The 15,736-nt window shown below is 43.9% G+C and overlaps 1 protein-coding gene and 1 long non-coding RNA gene across 3 annotated transcripts in view; both read left to right on the top strand.

Moving 5' to 3' along the window:
- The first annotated feature begins 2,436 nt into the window (after nt 1-2,436).
- On the top strand, nt 2,437-10,715 carry LOC123746611 (uncharacterized). Its single transcript, XR_006771529.2, has 3 exons — nt 2,437-2,736; nt 3,377-3,483; nt 10,586-10,715. It is a non-coding gene; the product is annotated as an uncharacterized lncRNA (long non-coding RNA).
- Nucleotides 10,716-10,798: 83 nt separating this feature from the next.
- The window catches only part of LOC123746610 (putative GTP-binding protein 6), a 303,861-nt gene continuing 298,923 nt past the window's right edge, over nt 10,799-15,736 (top strand). For both annotated transcript variants that reach the window (XR_011225897.1, XM_045728267.2), the window contains exon 1: nt 10,799-11,560. Coding sequence is in view for 1 of the 2 variants with exons in the window: in XM_045728267.2 (XP_045584223.2) it covers nt 11,006-11,560 (555 nt within the window). In the remaining variant the exon portion in view is untranslated. The remainder of the gene's footprint in view (nt 11,561-15,736) is intronic.

The raw sequence follows: 15,736 nt of genomic DNA, 5'->3' as shown, positions 1-15,736 counted from the left end.
TCGATGTTTAATGTTAGTTTGTTCGTTGACATTCATAAGTGGACTTTTTTTAATTCATTATTCACAACATTATTTAGTGTATGTGGGTTGAGGTTTGAATAGATAAGGGTAGTATCGTCAGCAAACAATATAGGTTTGAGAATATTAGAGACATTAGGCAGATCGTTTATATATATAAGAAATAGAAGAGGTCCTAAGATGCTGCCCTGTGGCACTGCAACGGTAATTGGTAGAGTGGAAGAAGTTGTATCATTGATGGTTACATATTGGTGTCTGTCACTAAGATAGGATCGGATGTAGTCAAGGGCAAGGCCTCGGATTCCATAATGCTGGAGTTTAAGTAAGAGGTAGTTGTGATTAACAGTATCAAAGGCTTTTCTTAGGTCAATGAAGAGTCCAATCGGAAACTCATTTTTGTCAAGGGTTGAGTAGATAACGTCAAGGAGACTAATGATTGCATCATTGGTGCTCTTTTGGGACCGGAAGCCAAACTGGCAGGGGCTGAGTATGTCGAATTTTACGAGGTAGGAATAGAGCTGTTTGTAAATAATTTTTTCAAATATTTTTGATAGAATGGGTAGATTTGATATTGGTCTATAAATGTTTATGTCCGTCGGATTGCCTCCTTTATGGACTAGCGTTACTCTTGCTTTTTTGAGGATATCAGGGAAGGTGTGACACTCTATAGATTTGTTGAACAGTAGTGCTATGGGTGGGGCAAGGGCATGGGAGGCTCTCTTGTACACAATGGACGGAATCTCACTGGTGTTCCCTGCCTTGGTTTTTAGAGAGTGTATGATGGACACAACATCTGCCGGGCTGATTGGTGAAAGGAGAAGAGAGTTTGGATAGCTGCCTGAGAGATATGAGTTAATATGTGTCTGAGTCTGTGGGATTTTACTGGCAAGATTAGCACCAACCGATGAAAAGAAACTATTAAATTCATTTGCCATTTCTAAATCAGTTAACGGTATATCCCCATCCTTGTAGAGTTTTATTTGGTTATGTGAGTGTTGTTTAGTTCATAGGATACTAGAGATTGTTTTCCAAGTGCTTTTCATGTTGCCTTTTGCTCATTGAATCTATTCACATAATATGCAAGTTTTGCCTTTCTTATGATACTGGTAAGCATTGATGAGTACCTTTTAGCTACTTCCTTTGAAACTAGGCCAATCCTAAGTTTCTTTTCATATTCATGTTTCTTGTTGATTGAGTTGAGAATGCCACTTGTGAGCCATGGATTGTTTAATCTTTTGTCAGTTACTTGCTTGGTAAGAAGGGGACAATGAAGGTTGTAGAGGCTTAGAGTTTTGGAGAGGAAGAGGTTAGCTAATGAATTTATATCCTGGGTATTATTGAATTCAGAATCCCAGTTAATATTGTAAAGTGCATCTGTAAAATTGCTTAAAGCTGATTCACTGTGTAGCCTAAATGAAAGTTTCTTGCTTTTTGGTGGTATTATGTCCATGTTCGCTATGAGAAAGGTAGGATAATGGTCAGTTGTTCTGTCGTAGATTATATCAGATACAAGGGGAGCTGTTATGTTTGTCCATATGTGGTCCAAGGTAGTGGCTGATGTTTGAGTGACTTGGGTAGGTTTGGTGATTGTGGGGATTAGCATACAGGAGTTCATGCTGTTAAGGAAATAGTCAACTTGAGAGCAATTTTGTTGACCCAGGTCAATATTAAAGTCTCCTCCCAGAATGATGTGGTTTTTGTTGAGATTGTTGTTTATAATAAGATTCCTTAGGTTGTCTGAGAAAGAAGCTATGTTAGTATTGGGAAATCTATAGATGGATCCAATAGTCAAAGAGGATTTAAGGGATTTAATTGTAAACTGAGCAAAAGTATATTCACAGTAGTCATCTCTGTCACTAATAACACTTGCACTCTGTCACTAATAACACTTATAAATCACTTGCTGTCACTATCAAATTACTCCAATTTAAACCAAACAATTAACTCGCAAGTTATGACCAGGGAGCCGGTCGGCCGAGCGGACAGCACGCTGGACTTGTGAGTCTGTGGTCCCGGGTTTGATCCCGGGCGCCGGCGAGAAACAATGGGCAGAGTTTCTTTCACCCTATGCCCCTGTTACCTAGCAGTAAAATAGGTACCTGGATGTTAGTCAGCTGTCACGGGCTGCTTCCTGAGGGTGGAGGCCTGGTCGAGGACCGGGCCGCGGGGATACTAAAGCCCCGAAATCATCTCAAGATAACCGAGGAAATGTATGTTTATCTCTCAGAATGTTTGGTAATATGTTTATTGTTTGTGATGTGTGTCTATGTATGTATTAACACGACGTACTGAACGGGGTGAGAATAGCTTGAGCTACCTCATCCCTTTGTGTGTATTTTACCTCAATAAACTTATTTCAATTTCAATTCAATTTCAAGATAACCATAGAGAACGTGGCGGTGGTGAGAGAGCGCGACCGACGCCGGCCCACAACACCACCAGACACCACCCAAGAAGGATACTACGTACAGAGACACTCTCTTCCCTTCTTCCTTGCTCCAGGCTTTGTCTCAATTTCTACGACACTTTCCTACACTGCTAACAAACCAACTACTGTAACCAAGACTATACTATATAAATATATAAAACCACTAAGCTCTGTCCAATCAAGCAAACACAAACACGTAATCGTAGGTTACAAAGCATTTACAGCGTTGTGGTTAGAAGGAAAGTGGTGAGCGAAGCACGTGCTCTGGAAGTGTTTGGACGTCAGCAGTTGTGAGTCGTGTGTAAACAGTTTGGCATTCATAAACAGCGGGTTTGGCGGGTGGATGGAATGGTCTTTGTTTATGAGGTGATTATGAGACCAGTCTCCGTGGTGTAGTGGTAAGACACTCGCCTGGCGTTCCGCGAACACTTTGTCATGGGTTCGTATCCTGGCCGGGGAGGATTTACTGGGCGCAATTCCTTAACTGTAGCCTCTGTTTAACTCAACAGTAAAATGTGTACTTGGTTGTAACAAGGATTCTTCGCGGCGGGGATCGTATTCCAGGGACCTGCCCGAAACGCTACGCGTACTAGTGGCTGTACAATAATGTAGCAACTCTTCTATATATCTCAAATATCTCATAAAAAAATGGGTTGTGTATACAAAATTTTCAGTGAACGAACTTTTTTTTTGTGTGTACCGAACCGACTGGTATCTGAGTTATGTACAAATCGAGCTGAAGCACCCGCCACCACCCTCATGTTAGTTATGCTGGTTATTTTAATTATAGAAAGGCACTCTATGAATACAACTTTATACACCACTCTTGTCATTAATCAATATTCAACAAAGTATTATATACATACCTTAGTCTCTGCATACACTCCTGTTTTATTTTATTAATCTCTGAACCTTATTACAATTTTGCAGTCAGATGAATGAATACAGAGCAATTAAATATATGACCGTTCACCAGGTTGATTCCTGGGCAGTACAAGACGTTTGGACAAGTTTCCTCTTCACATAGCAGTAACTAGGTACCAGTGAGCATTAAAATCTGATTTTTATATGCAATGTAGTTTGGTATTTCTTTTTTGTTTGGTATGTTTTCCAGGTAATTTAAAATATTTCCATCTGGAGACATCCAGTACAAAAGTTTTCATACTTGGCTCTGGATGCTTCATATTAAACCTAGTTCAGTATTACCTTTCCTAGGTAATTACTGTACCAGTCTGCCAATCTAAACTTTGTAAATCTTGCATCTGCTTGAAAGGAATAAAACCCAAATTTTTTTAATTATACCATCTTGAAGATTATATGATTTTCCTGTAGAAAATCTACATTTTATGTAGAAAATGTTGGTCACAAATATTTTCCCAAAATATTTACTTGTGTATATCTACAATATTAACATTTTTAATTATGGCACCGTTTACTGCATGCAGAGTCTGGTGAGTTTTTTGTGTCGTTTTACAGGACAATAGATAAAAAAAAATTTTTTTAGCTGTGCCAGTGTCTGGAGTGGTAAGTTTATCCTATAAACTTAGAGCCACACAGGCATAGTGCTTTCTTTTGGCAGTTAATTACTTATTGTATAGTCTGATGCTCTGCACCTTCATTTTGAATTTATTGCATATATTAATTTATTTAAAATACCTATAAATAAGTTTACAATAGGCTCATATAACAATGTACAGATTTAGAATCTTGTAAAACCACTAACATGCACAGCATTATAGGTACCGGTAAGTCTTAACGTGAATAAATTATTTGAGGTATACTGTACATTGTGAATTTACATTAATTTGGAAGTTAATGTAAGTGCAATAAATATTTAAGAGTTTATAAAACTAGTAAATGAGGGCAAAGTCATAAATCAACAGCCAACACCCTCTGGATGTTCATTTTGTGAAAACATATACAGTAGCACTTTGATGTATTAGTACAGTAGTTAGCAAAAAACCACAAAATATCAGTAACTTGTCAAATACTCTAACAACATACTGAAACATGAAAGTTAACTTACACAAACCTGTTAGAATTAACACCGTAACATTAATACAGTACTGTATATCCATTTTTTTTTTTTTGAGATATATACAAGAGTTGTTACATTCTTGTACCATGATTCATTGCATATGTTATGAAAATCATAAATAGCTCATTTTTATTTTCAAATTTGAGGGATTATATATGATTTTATTTTATTTTTATTTTCAGGCAACTGTAAAACTTAACTGTAACAACTTAAACTGTAAGGTGACTAAGGGGTAGAAACCTTTGAAATGGGACTTGCTGAGTAATAAATGTGGTCTGGAGACCAGTATAAAAAGTAGCTCCATTTCCAATATCAGCACACTATAACCTAGCATCTGCAAATCAATTGAGACTGCCACCAATGGCAAACATACTATGCAACCTTGTATATTAATATCGGACCATTGTGGTTATTGGTTCCCAAGGAATGAGACAGTGAACTTGGTTGTCCATGAGGAAAATATAGCAAAATAATTTAAAAACACCAGTATAGAGTCTTAATGCATTGCGCTACCATGTCCCATAATATCATATCTAAGTGGTCAATGGTTTTCAAGAAATGAGCCATCAAACATTGGGATACCTAGTGATTATTGTTGACAACTTTCAGTGTGAATCTCTTGCCACCTATGGGGCAAAATATTAGGAACAAAGTTGCTATTTTTTAAAATTCCTTAATAGTATGTAAATGAAGGAGTATATAATTTAGACTAATGTAAATGGTTATACAGTACAGTACTGGTAAAGTTTCCTTGCAAATGCATGCAAACTTATGGTTTTGCCATGATACTCCAAATGCCACCAGTTTGGGTTAATATTTCAATGAGTATTGCATGTACAACAATATGCTCTTTCTGTCATATTTAAGCACCAATGAGTTTTGTATAAAGTATTTTATTTTGGGCTTTGATTCATCTGTTGCTCGAATCATATGATAAAGAAGACAAATTTAGTTCACTCATCTGGTGTCTTTTACTCTACAGGAATATTGTTTATCTTGTCTTTTTCAGTGAAGGATGAACAACAACAACGAGTTAATTAATCAGTATAAAGAGACATTTCCAGCCTTTGGAAGCTATATGGAATGCATGTCTCGAACTTTATTAACAGGACTGGCATCGTTTAGCTTAGGTAAATTGCTTCTTAAATATTTATTTTATATATTACAGTAACTTAAAATGGTTATGGACTTTGAATATTTTTCCTCTTTAATATTAATTTCTGTGGGGAGCCCTGTTCGCTCCCTGAAGCTATCGAACTATTATTAGCTATATTAGTCTGGGGCTTTTGTCATATGGCGTTCTTATGCCTACTGGGAACCACGATCCAGAACCTGGTTCTCTCAGAGAGGTAAAGGGAGCAATCGCCTATGAAAACTACTCTCTGAGAGTATATTCATGTCTGCCATTGACTGGGATTAGGCACCCAAAAAGCTAGGGGCCCCAAAACAGACACCAACTGGTATATAATTGCAACCTAAGACCAGAGTCCAAGAACTCCACCGAAGAAAAACAAGGTAACAAGCAAATTGTCATCAAACTGATGTGCCGCTCATTGCCGGTCGATGGCAGATATAGAGTACTTCTAAATTATATATAAGGTGTCTATAGCCATTGCTCCTCGTACCTCTCTGAGGGGGCCAGGTTCTGGCTTGTGGTCCCTGGTAGGCCTAGAATTCCATGTACATTGATGCCTAAAGCTAATACTCCGTATCAGCCCATATAGCTCTGGGGAGCCTCCGGGTCTCACCCAGAAAATGGCGTTTCATTACATTCAACGCTGGTTTTTTCGGGAGATATTAGGGGTCAAGCAGCTGTCGCGTTACATGTTAGGTTTAGGTTGTTGTTGCCACTAGGTTGATTACCCGCTCGAATGCCCCTGGCTGCCCTGTTTTGGTTTTATGGACCCAGAGTTGGGGGCATTGGTCATTTCGACCTTGGTTCAGTCCACACCCCTGAGTCCATTCCCTGCTCCTCCCCTCGAACGTTTGCCGGACGTTCAAGCCCCCGGAGGTGGACCTCTTCACGTCAGCGTGGTCAAGGCGTCTCCCATTATATCTAGCACCCTTCCCTGACTGCGAAGTTGTCACAGTAGAAGCTTTTTGACAGGACTTGTCCAGGTGGCATTACCTGTACCTCTTCCCCCCGGTCCAGCTGTTGCTTTGGGTTCTGGCTTGGCTGGAGTCCTATCAGGAAACGCTACTTCTTCTGGCCCCATGGTGGCTGGCTCAGCCTTGATTTCAGGCACTGCTTGCTCGGCGTCCAAACCTGTGGCAATTTCCGTGGTTCTGCCTCTTTCGGCAGATCGGGCCGATAAGGAACCTTTCTGGCTTGATCTACTTTTCCGCTCTTCGTGTCTGGTATTTCTGACCCGTGTGTCAGGCTACATGTGATCAGGTGGCTTCTCTCATGGTGTCCCACCTGTGGTCTTCTTCTCGGTGATAGTATTAAGTCTCTTGGCATTCTTTTCGCCACTTCCTTTCTCTACGTAGGATGACTTCTGTTTCTGTTCGTGTTGTTTTGTCTTTCCTTTCTTGGTTCTTTCAGGACCGACATCTTATGCCGAATACTGTTGCCTCTTAACATGTGGCACTGGCAGAGCCACTCCAGCTTGCATTTGGGGTGGATGTCACTTCGGCTCCATTCTGTTTCCATTCCGTAAGCTTTCTCATGCTTTTTTCCTCCTCCGGCCTGCTCATGCGTCGCTTGAGTCGTCATGGTCTTTTTGAATTGGGTGCTTGTGGCCCCCTGTGGTCCAAGATTGTTTTCAAAATGCTTTGTTTTTGTTGGCTTTGGCCTCTGGGGGTCTGGTTGGTGAGCTTCTTGCTCTCCTCTGGCACAGGGGTTTCTGCTCTTTCGGTCCTGGTGAACGTTTTGTTCGTTTGCAGCCGTCTCCTCCTTTTCTGGCAATGAATGAGATGGCAGGCTTCTAGAGAGGTCCGTGGGCTATTGATGTTTGGTTGGTCAGGCTAGGCATGCATCATGTTTTGTGTCCGGTTGCAGCTTTACGCCGTTACCTGCATGCCTCAGGTTCTGTGTTTGGGGACGCGCTTTGGGTTGATTCGATATCCCTCGTTCCCTGTTCCAAGGCTCGGGTCTCTCAGGTTGTCCGCAGTGGTATCAAGTCTAGCCAGCCTGCGGTCTACCCTCGTGCCCATGCTGTTCGAAAGTTTGCGGCTCTCGCTGCCGTTTTTAAGAACATGTCTTGGGCTGACATTCGGGCAAGGGGATTTTTGAGGTCCAACAGGGACCTGGACACCCGTTATTTCGTGAACGTTTCAGGCCCTCAGCGGTCTTGTGTGGCCTTGGGTCGTCGGTTGCAGCTAGTTGTCTCATCTTTGTCATGAGGCATGCGGTGCTGCCGCTTCTCGGGTAAGTCCTCGTTTACTTATCTTTGGGTATTTAGCTCTAGGAAGCTGACAGGCTCCCTGGTACCCTCCCTGCCTCCAGTAGGGTGTCAGGCAGGGTGATAAAAGGGAAAAAAAAAAAAAACGCAAGAGGGCAACATACCCAGGCAGAACAGAGCCAGCTGCTATGAGAGGTTATAACTAGGTGCACAGTACCCTGCACCCCAACCAGTGACAAATACTACCCCCTACCCAGAGGCAAATAGGGGTGAAGGAAACACTCCAGCTGACTCCATGGGCAGCTGATCACTGAGCAGCAAAAGACCTTACGGAGGTAGCCCCCCCAAGGAGACTTGTGAAAGATTGCCTCAAGCCCCAAGGGCAGTACTTACTGGGCACCTAGGGAAGGTGACCCTAGGCGCAAGCAGCCCAAGTACTTGTGAATATACTCCTGGCTCGTGCACCACTGAAGACAGCACCACACCACAAGGCACAGGACCGAAAATCTGGAGCTAGAGTTGCATGACCTTGCCAGCCTCTCATCAGCCACAGAACTGGGGTGTGGATAGCTGGCACAGGGGTCTGGTTTTACCCCTTTCCCCTCCCAGGGAGAGGGAAGCTGTGCAGACAGCAGTGCTGTGACGTGGTGACGTCATGCTTGTTTGCATGTTTTCATTTGGGGAGTTCTGTCCATTAGTTCGGCTTTCAGTAGCAATTTCTTAACCAGAATAGTGGTTTGTTTTGGGGCGCTTACCTTTCTGGGTGCCTGAACCGGTCGATAGCAGACATAGAATGCTTCCAACCACTCGGGGGTTTCTATAGGCAATTGCCCCTCGTGCCTCTCGTGCCTTTCTGAGGGGCCCAGGTTCTGGCTTGTGGTTCCCCTGTAGGCCTAAGAACTCCATTCACTTGACTGATGCCAGGATCTAATACATTCATATCGGCCCAGATAGCTCCGGGGAGCCTCTTGGTCTCGCCCAGTAAATGGCGTTTCGTTACATTCAATGTTGGTTTTTCTTGTTATGTTTACTAAGTACTAGGTATCCCCTGCAGGGTTACAACATGGTTTTGTAATTTTTGGTCTAGTTGCCAGGACCCAAATCTGGCAAGGGAAGGTGTGGATCAGAAGTCTACTCAAAACTGAGGAAAAACCCACCAGAGAACAAAAGTGCAACTAAACAAGTAATTGGTTGAAGAAAAGTATGCACTGGAAGGTAAACAAGGCAAACACTTGTTACTATTGGGTAAATACACTGACTGTGATGCACTTGATCACCATTAGATGGCAGCCTGTATCACCCAAGGTCCCAGTCAGCCTGCCCCCTGCACTCTTTGGCCAGGTGTCACCATTTTAGCACCTGTAGCCTCTGCCTGGTCTATCAGTTGTTTCTTGCTTTCTGCTAAGGGGGTGCTAGATTTCCCTGGAATATTAGTTAAGCCAGGGTTGCTTTGTATCTGTTTAAGCCACCCATGGAGTGTGCCAAACTATGGCTCTGACTGTGGCTAGGGTTACCTTCCTTGCCGCTGGCTTGCATTTCCTACACCATTCCAGAGTTATCTTCTCTAAGAAGTTGAGAGTTTCTCCTTTATGGGCTGACTCGAATCAAGTCAGCTTATCTACAGATAGTGCATTAAAATTGTTCTCTATGGGGAGATGATGATGGGGAGAGAGTCTTTAGACAGTGTGCTTCTGTATGTCAGGAACCTACCTATCATGCTGGCTCTGTTCATGTGAGTGTTGGAGATCTCTCACATTAGCCGTGGGTGTGTCAAGTGTTTGAGGTAGGAGTTTTGGTATATACTTTGCCAAGATACTTCTTTTATGCTCAACACACCTGCTTGTCTGTGTAACAGATTGGGTAGCCAGTGTTTCTCATCCTTGTGTTGGTTATTGTCTTCCATGTTTTTCAGCTATATTGTTACAGCTTCCTTATCTGATTCTATACCCGACTCGGTTGTTTGCTGTTTCCTTGAATGTGCTTCGGTGTTTTTTAGACCCTAATGAACATCCATCATATGATCTGTTAGGTTCAGGGTTTCTTTCATCTCTGTCTGTTCTCATTGGATTCTTTCCTTGTTCCACATCCCAAATAACTCTTTATCTTCTTTTGGACTGTGCACTGGTGGATCAGTGCCTCAGCAGAGTTTGGGGTGGTGTTGGTTTGCTGCTTTTTCCTATGGGGGCTGGATTCTGAGGATAGCCTATCTTCTGATTTCGAAAGATTGTCTTCAATACGGTTCACAGTCGGACCATTTCAAAACATTTATGCCGATGGTCTCTTTCGTTTCCATTCCATTTCAAGAGAGTTGGTGGTGGACAAGGCCTCCTTGATTTGGCTTTACAAGATGTCAAAACACAATGAATTATGTTTGGTTATCCACATGTGGAGCTGTTTTCCTCTTAGAGACTGGCAATATCGAGTTTGTGGCTCCGTTTCTGGATCACAAGGCATGTGACATACTGGATTCTACTATGAACAATAAAATATTTGGATCTATATTTGCATTTTCAGTGGGCGTTCCTGTACCAAAATCACTCTGTTATTTAGATGTACTGAGTTAGTTATTTCAAGTTTTGTATTTCGAAGGCTCCTCTGTAAGAAATATTTAGTCAATTTTATATTTTTATATTTTAAACCTTACAACAATTATAATTTGTTCTGTACAGTATTGTAATTATGAAGTACATTTTATAGCTTTATTGCACTATACAAGTACGTTATTATTATTATTAATACATGCTTCTTTCTTTTCAGCATTTGGAGGCACATACATCAGCCAGCATTTGTTGATCAAATACCTTCCATATAGCCGCAAGAATCATATTATAGTGTCAAGCTTGGTGGCTTGCTGTGTGGCTTACCAAGTGACAGCTGTGCGAGCCAGGGCTTGTCAAGCTGGGTGGATGGCCGCTGAGGATAAACACACTTATCTTACCTCTCTCTCTGACACACACCACCAGGTTGAAAAGTAAACAGGAAGACTAAAAGAAAGAAATCATATTTGGACTTTTTTATATGAAATTCAGTGTACTGTTCTGTATATTAGATTGCATAAATTATACACAAGAAAGGTAAAATACCAATATTTACCAAAATTGCCATAATATGGCAGTGGTGCAATTATACAGTCAATACTCTTCATTATAGTGAACATTTCAGCATTTACTTATCATAATGGCTTATTATGGCATTTTGAGAGCAGGAATCTCTGCACAGAAAACTCTATCAATTAGATCATCTATTTCTTTGTTAAACTTGTATCAAATTAGAAGGAATTATTCATGTTCTTCATTGTTTGGAACTTCTCTTATTTTCAAAAGAACAAATGATAAATTTTATGAGTTATGCTCAACAAGAGACGTTACAAGTCCTGCGTGTCTGAGAATAATTAACCCCAACAACTTAACATGGAAAGTCTCATTTACTACAGCAACTGTGAATTTGAGATCGAAGAAAAATAAAGAAATAAACCCGCCCGTTGACAGCGAGGAGGAAATAACGGATGATAATCTTTTAGAAGACCCAGATTTTGAAGTTCTTAGGAGTGAGGTGGATATCTTGGAATTTATTGGGTCTCAGTTAGCATCCAGAACAGAGCTGGGTGTGATGGTTCTTCAGCCATGGGTCAAGTGGGGGTATCATAAGAGAGGGAACACTACAGCACAGTTAATGTTGGATGAAGCAGTTGCTCTGGTCTCTACATTACCAGGCGTCCATGTTGTGGATAAGGTGATAATGGCACATTATTAGATTTACCTGTACTGTATGTAGTAATGAAACTTAATATTATCAGTATCCTAACTATTTTTATACAAGTAAATTATAATATTGCTTATTAGTACAGTAGTTGTATTACCCAACCCATCCTTCTGTTTAATTAGTACCTATTGTGATGATCACCAATAGTCACGAATTCGTACATACCTAGCTTTTAGATAGTAGTATACTGACTAGTAAGGAAATCATTTAAAATAAATGAAGATAAAACAAATTTAAATATTCCTAGGCCTAGTATAGCACACATATGTACTATATTAGGCCTCAGATATTGTGTATTAGGCCTAGGAAGGTTAGGTTAGGTTAGTTTGTCAAAGCAACACAAGTAAAAAATTGTTTTCCAGTTTATCCACCTCAATAGTTCAGATTTCTACTTTATAATTTTGGCGTACAGTACATTGGTATATATACTATGGTCCTCATCGTTACTATAAGTACTACCAAAACAGGAGGATGGGCTGTATTATCAACTTTCCTTTCTGGATGGGGGGGGGGGGAGGCTCCGTCGGCTCCCCGGAGCTATCCAGGCTGAATGGATAGGTATAACTTTCTGGCATCAGTCAATGTGCATGGAGTTCTTGCCTATCGGGGACCACAAGCCAGAACCTGGCCCCCCTCAGAGTGGGGGGGGGGGGTCAGGTGTTAGGGTTTTGGTCTACCGCGACGACTGTCTGGTTTGGGTTCCCAGGCCACCTGTCTGCTCGCCAGGGATTTATTTTTTTTTCCCCGACTCTCCGGCTTCGGGTTTGGGTTTTTAGTGAATTGGCAGAAGTCCCATCTGGTTCTCTCTCAGGTTGAGTCTTGGCTGGGTCTTGTGTGGGACGCTCGGAAAGCTTCCTTGTCTATTCCTCCGGAGGCTCTGCTTCGCCTGCATTCCCGCCTTCGTCTGTTCCTGAGGAGCTCTCGGGTCACGCGGCGGTTGCTCGTGGGTTCGTACGGGAGCCTGAACTTTGCCATGATGGTCTACCTGCTGGGTCGGGTGTGACTTCGTCGGCTGTTGTGGTTCCTTCGGAGATGTCCCTTCTGCCTCTCCCGCGAACGCCGGGTTTGGCCTCCTGGGGCTTTGCATCGGTTGCTGTGTTGCCAGCTTACTCTTCGGGTTTTTCGGGGTTCATTGCCTTGGGGCCTACTCGAGCCCTCGTTTGATGTGTTCATGGATGCATCGTCTGTCTGCTTGGGCTTTGTGACCAGTGCTCACCAGGCCAGTCAGGGTCGGTGGGGTCCGTCCTCCTGTTAGGCTCACAGCACAGTGTGGGAGTTCGCGGCTGTGTGGATGTCACTCCAAAGGGTTCGTGTCGCTCTCAGATCGACGATCAGGCTCCATCCGGACTGTTCCCTGGTGGTTCATTGCCTGAACCGAGGGGGTTCCCTGCGGTCCCTGGCTCTTTGGGGCTGGTCACATCAAGTGACTCATCTGCTGAGTTTCTCTAGGTTTGGCTCTCCTGGCGGTTCACGTTCGGGGGGTGTCCAATGTCTTGGCAGACAGCATGTCCCGGTTCATTCCCTTATCCCGGTTCATTCCCTTATCCACGGAATGGACGGTCGACACCAACTCGTTCAGTTGGTTCTGCCGGTCGTTCGGGCCTCTGGAAGTGGATCTCTTCGCTTCGGTGTGGTTGAGGCGTCTCCCGGTGTACGTGAAGCCCTTCCCCGATTGCAAGGCTGTCGGGGTCGACACCTTCCGGCAGACGAGGTGAGGTTACCTGTACCTCTTTCCCTTGGTTCAGCTGTTACTCTGGGTCCTGGCTTGCTTGGGGTCTTACCATGGGGGGGAGTTGTCCTTTTGACTCCTTGGTGGCCGGCCCAGCTTTGGTTTCAGGCGCTGCTTGCTCGGTGTCCGAACCCGAGGGTCTTCCCACGGCTCCTCTTTCAGCAGATCAGTCCAGCCCGGTACAAGGCTGGTTCGTTCTTCAACTCGCGTCTTCGCGTCTAGAGTTTCTGACTCAAAGTTTATCATCACTTACATGGGGCGCAGGTGGCTTCTTTGTTGGTCTCCCACCTGTGCTTCGTCTCGGCGGCAGTTTGAAGTTTCCTGGCGGTCCTTCCGGTTTTTCCTGTCACTGTGTAGGTCTTCTTCGGTCTCTGATAGGGTTATTCTGTCCTTCCTTTTGTGGTTGTTCTAGGACTGCCATCTGATACCGCATACTGTCACCTCGTATTGTGCAGCGCTGACAGAGCCACTTCAGCTTGCGTTCGGTGTTGATGTTACTTCTGCCCCATTCTGCAAGCTATCTCATGTGTTCTTTCGCCCCCGCCCCCTGAGGTGCCATAGGCACAATCAGAGAGCACTGTATAAACATCAGAGGTCCGCGGTTGCTCAACGTCCTCCCAGCGACTATAAGAAATATTGCCGGAACAACCGTGGACATCTTCAAGAGAAAACTGGACTGTTTTCTAAAAGAAATTCTGGATCAGCCGGGCTGTGGTGGGTATGTGGCCCTGCGGGCCGCTCCAAGCAACAGCCTGGTGGACCAAACTCTCACAAGTCGAGCCTGGCCTCGAGCCGGGCTTGGGGAGTAGAAGAACTCCCAGAACCCCATCAAGCAGGTATCAAGCAGGCCTGCTCATACGCCTCCCGAGCCATCCTGGTCTTTGGACCAGGATGGCTGGTCATCAGACCAGCAAGACAAGAGACAAGAGAGCACTCTTGTCTCTTCTCCTCGGTTTGTGGTGGCCCCTTCGGTTCAGGTTTGTTTTTCCAAGGCTCTTTTTTTTCCTGTTGACATTGGCCTCTGGTGGTCCGGTCGGGGAGCTTTATGCTCTCCTCCGGCACAGAGGCTTCTGTTCCTTTGGTCCTGGTGGTCATTTTGTTCGCTTGCAGTCGTCGTCTTTTTTTGGGGGCATAGAATGAGTCTGTTGCTCTCCAGAGGGGTCCTTGGGTTGTTGATGCTTAGTTGGTCAAGTCGGGGGGAAATCATGTGTTGTGTTCAGTTGCGGCTTTCTGCTGTTCGCCGCACGTCTTGGCCTCTGTGGCCGTAGGGGGCATTTTGGATTGTCCAGGTTCCCTTTCTTCCTTCCTGTTCCGGGGTTCGGGTCTCCCGGATTGTCTATTGGGTCCTTCGGTTTATCGGTTGTCTTGTCTTTGAGTTAGGGCGCGTGGCGTCCTCTTCCCGGGTCCTTCCCTCTTTTCTTCATCTTTGATGAGGTAGCTCCGGGGAGTCAATGGGCCTTCTCCCAGAAAACCAGCGTTGAATGTAATGAAACGTAATTTTCTGGGCGAGACCTGAAGGCTCCCCGGCATCCCTCCCTCCCTCCTGTCAGCGGTGTTTTTGTGTATTTTTGACTTCCAGCCTAAGAACTAAATCGCTGGCGTGGGGGGTCTGGGGCTTTCCCCCCCTCCCCCCTTTCCCCTCTCAGGGAGAAGGGGGTTGCGCAGACGGCGGCTTGGCGACATGATGACGTCATGCCAGTTTGCTAATTCGGTAGCAATAGTTTCACCCGAATAAGGGATTGTTTTGGGACACCTACCTTTCTGGGTGTCAGATCCAGTCGATGGCAGACAGAATGCTCCCAACCACATGGGGGGTTTCTATAGGCCATTGCTCCTCATGCCTCTCTGAGGGGGCCAGGTTCTGGCTCGTGGTCCCTGGTAGGTAAGAACTCCATACACATTGACTGATGCCAGAAAGTTATACATACCCATTCAGCTTGGATAGCTCTGGGGAGCCTCTGGGTCTCATCCAGAAAATGGCGTCTCATTACGTTCAACGCTGGTTTTTTGGTATAAGATGTGTAGACATTGTTAGCAAAATAGATAGAATAAGGATTGGAACTGATATGGAGAGATGTGGAGAGGAAAAGTCAGTAAATGTCCAGACTGTTTGGGCATATTGAATGAATGAATGATGAAAGACTGGTGAAATGGCATATTCAAGTGAATTCAAGGTTAGATGAGAGGAAGGTGGTGAACGTGTGGATTGATTGTGGACCACAAACTGTTTACAGTAGGGGACCAGGCTGGGAGGAAGGGGTTTGAAGAGAGGTAAAAATGTTTTTGTATGTAGTGTGTGTGTGTGTGTGTGACAATTTACAAAGAGCACTGTACACCTACTTTGGTTTTGAAATGGTGAGGAACTGTTGGAATGAATATAGGCCCTTGAATGCTTATTATGTATTTGGTAGGTCAAA

The sequence above is a fragment of the Procambarus clarkii genome, chromosome 90 (assembly GCF_040958095.1).
Source record: "Procambarus clarkii isolate CNS0578487 chromosome 90, FALCON_Pclarkii_2.0, whole genome shotgun sequence".
Lineage (NCBI taxonomy): Eukaryota > Metazoa > Arthropoda > Malacostraca > Decapoda > Cambaridae > Procambarus > Procambarus clarkii.
This window is presented reverse-complemented; position numbering and strand designations above follow the sequence as displayed.